At 51.4% G+C, this 611-nt stretch overlaps 1 protein-coding gene across 1 annotated transcript; it reads right to left on the bottom strand.

The window, feature by feature from the left end:
• Positions 1 to 73: 73 nt before the first annotated feature.
• Positions 74 to 426, bottom strand: ACA1_397630 (uncharacterized protein; the record flags this gene model as incomplete). Its single annotated transcript, XM_004351612.1, is given in 2 exon segments — positions 74 to 331; positions 343 to 426. 2 exon segments carry the CDS (start codon positions 424 to 426, stop codon positions 74 to 76), a joined length of 342 nt encoding a protein of 113 aa, XP_004351664.1.
• Between the last annotated feature and the right edge of the window lie 185 nt (positions 427 to 611).

The following is a 611-nucleotide window of genomic DNA, read 5'->3' as shown; positions in this document are numbered from 1 at the left end:
CTCTCTTCCTCTTCTTCTTCATCTTCCTCTTCCGCTTTCTTCTTTCCCTTCTTATCATCGACTTTCGATTTCTTCACCTCATCATTGGCCTCTTGCACCTCTGCATCTCCGGCATCCTCGGCCTTCCTCTTCTTATCAGTCGAAGATGGCTCAGCAGATCCAGAATCGCGGCATCATCTCCCGCCGCGGGGGCGGTGGCGTAGACCTGCGGCTGCTGGCCGTAGCCGTAGTAAGCGTAGTACTGCTGGTAGTACTGTTGTTGCTGCTGCAGCTGCTGCTCGGCAGTGAGAATGGAAGGGGGCGTGTAGAGGTGGTTGCAGTAGCGGCCGCACTGTAATCGACCGGGTATGACTGCTCCTGCGCCTTCTTCTCCTCGCCCACCTTATCCTTCTCCTGGTAGTAATTTACCAGCGAGCGCAGATCCATCTTCTTAGATTGCAATCGACAAATCAACTCTTTGGAACGGCCGACTCGTCACAAAAGAAAAAGCAGAAATATTCACAAGAGAATAAAGGGAAACGTTTCTTTACATTTCTTTCTAGGGCAACGAAACGGCCTCCTCGTCTTCATCATCTTCCTCTTCCTCGCTATCATCCTCATCTTCGAGCATC

Source organism: Acanthamoeba castellanii (assembly GCF_000313135.1).
Source record: "Acanthamoeba castellanii str. Neff unplaced genomic scaffold scf7180000084759, whole genome shotgun sequence".
Taxonomy (NCBI): Eukaryota; Discosea; order Longamoebia; family Acanthamoebidae; genus Acanthamoeba; species Acanthamoeba castellanii.
Note: the sequence above shows the minus strand (reverse complement) of the source record. Positions and strands in the feature narration are given on the sequence as shown.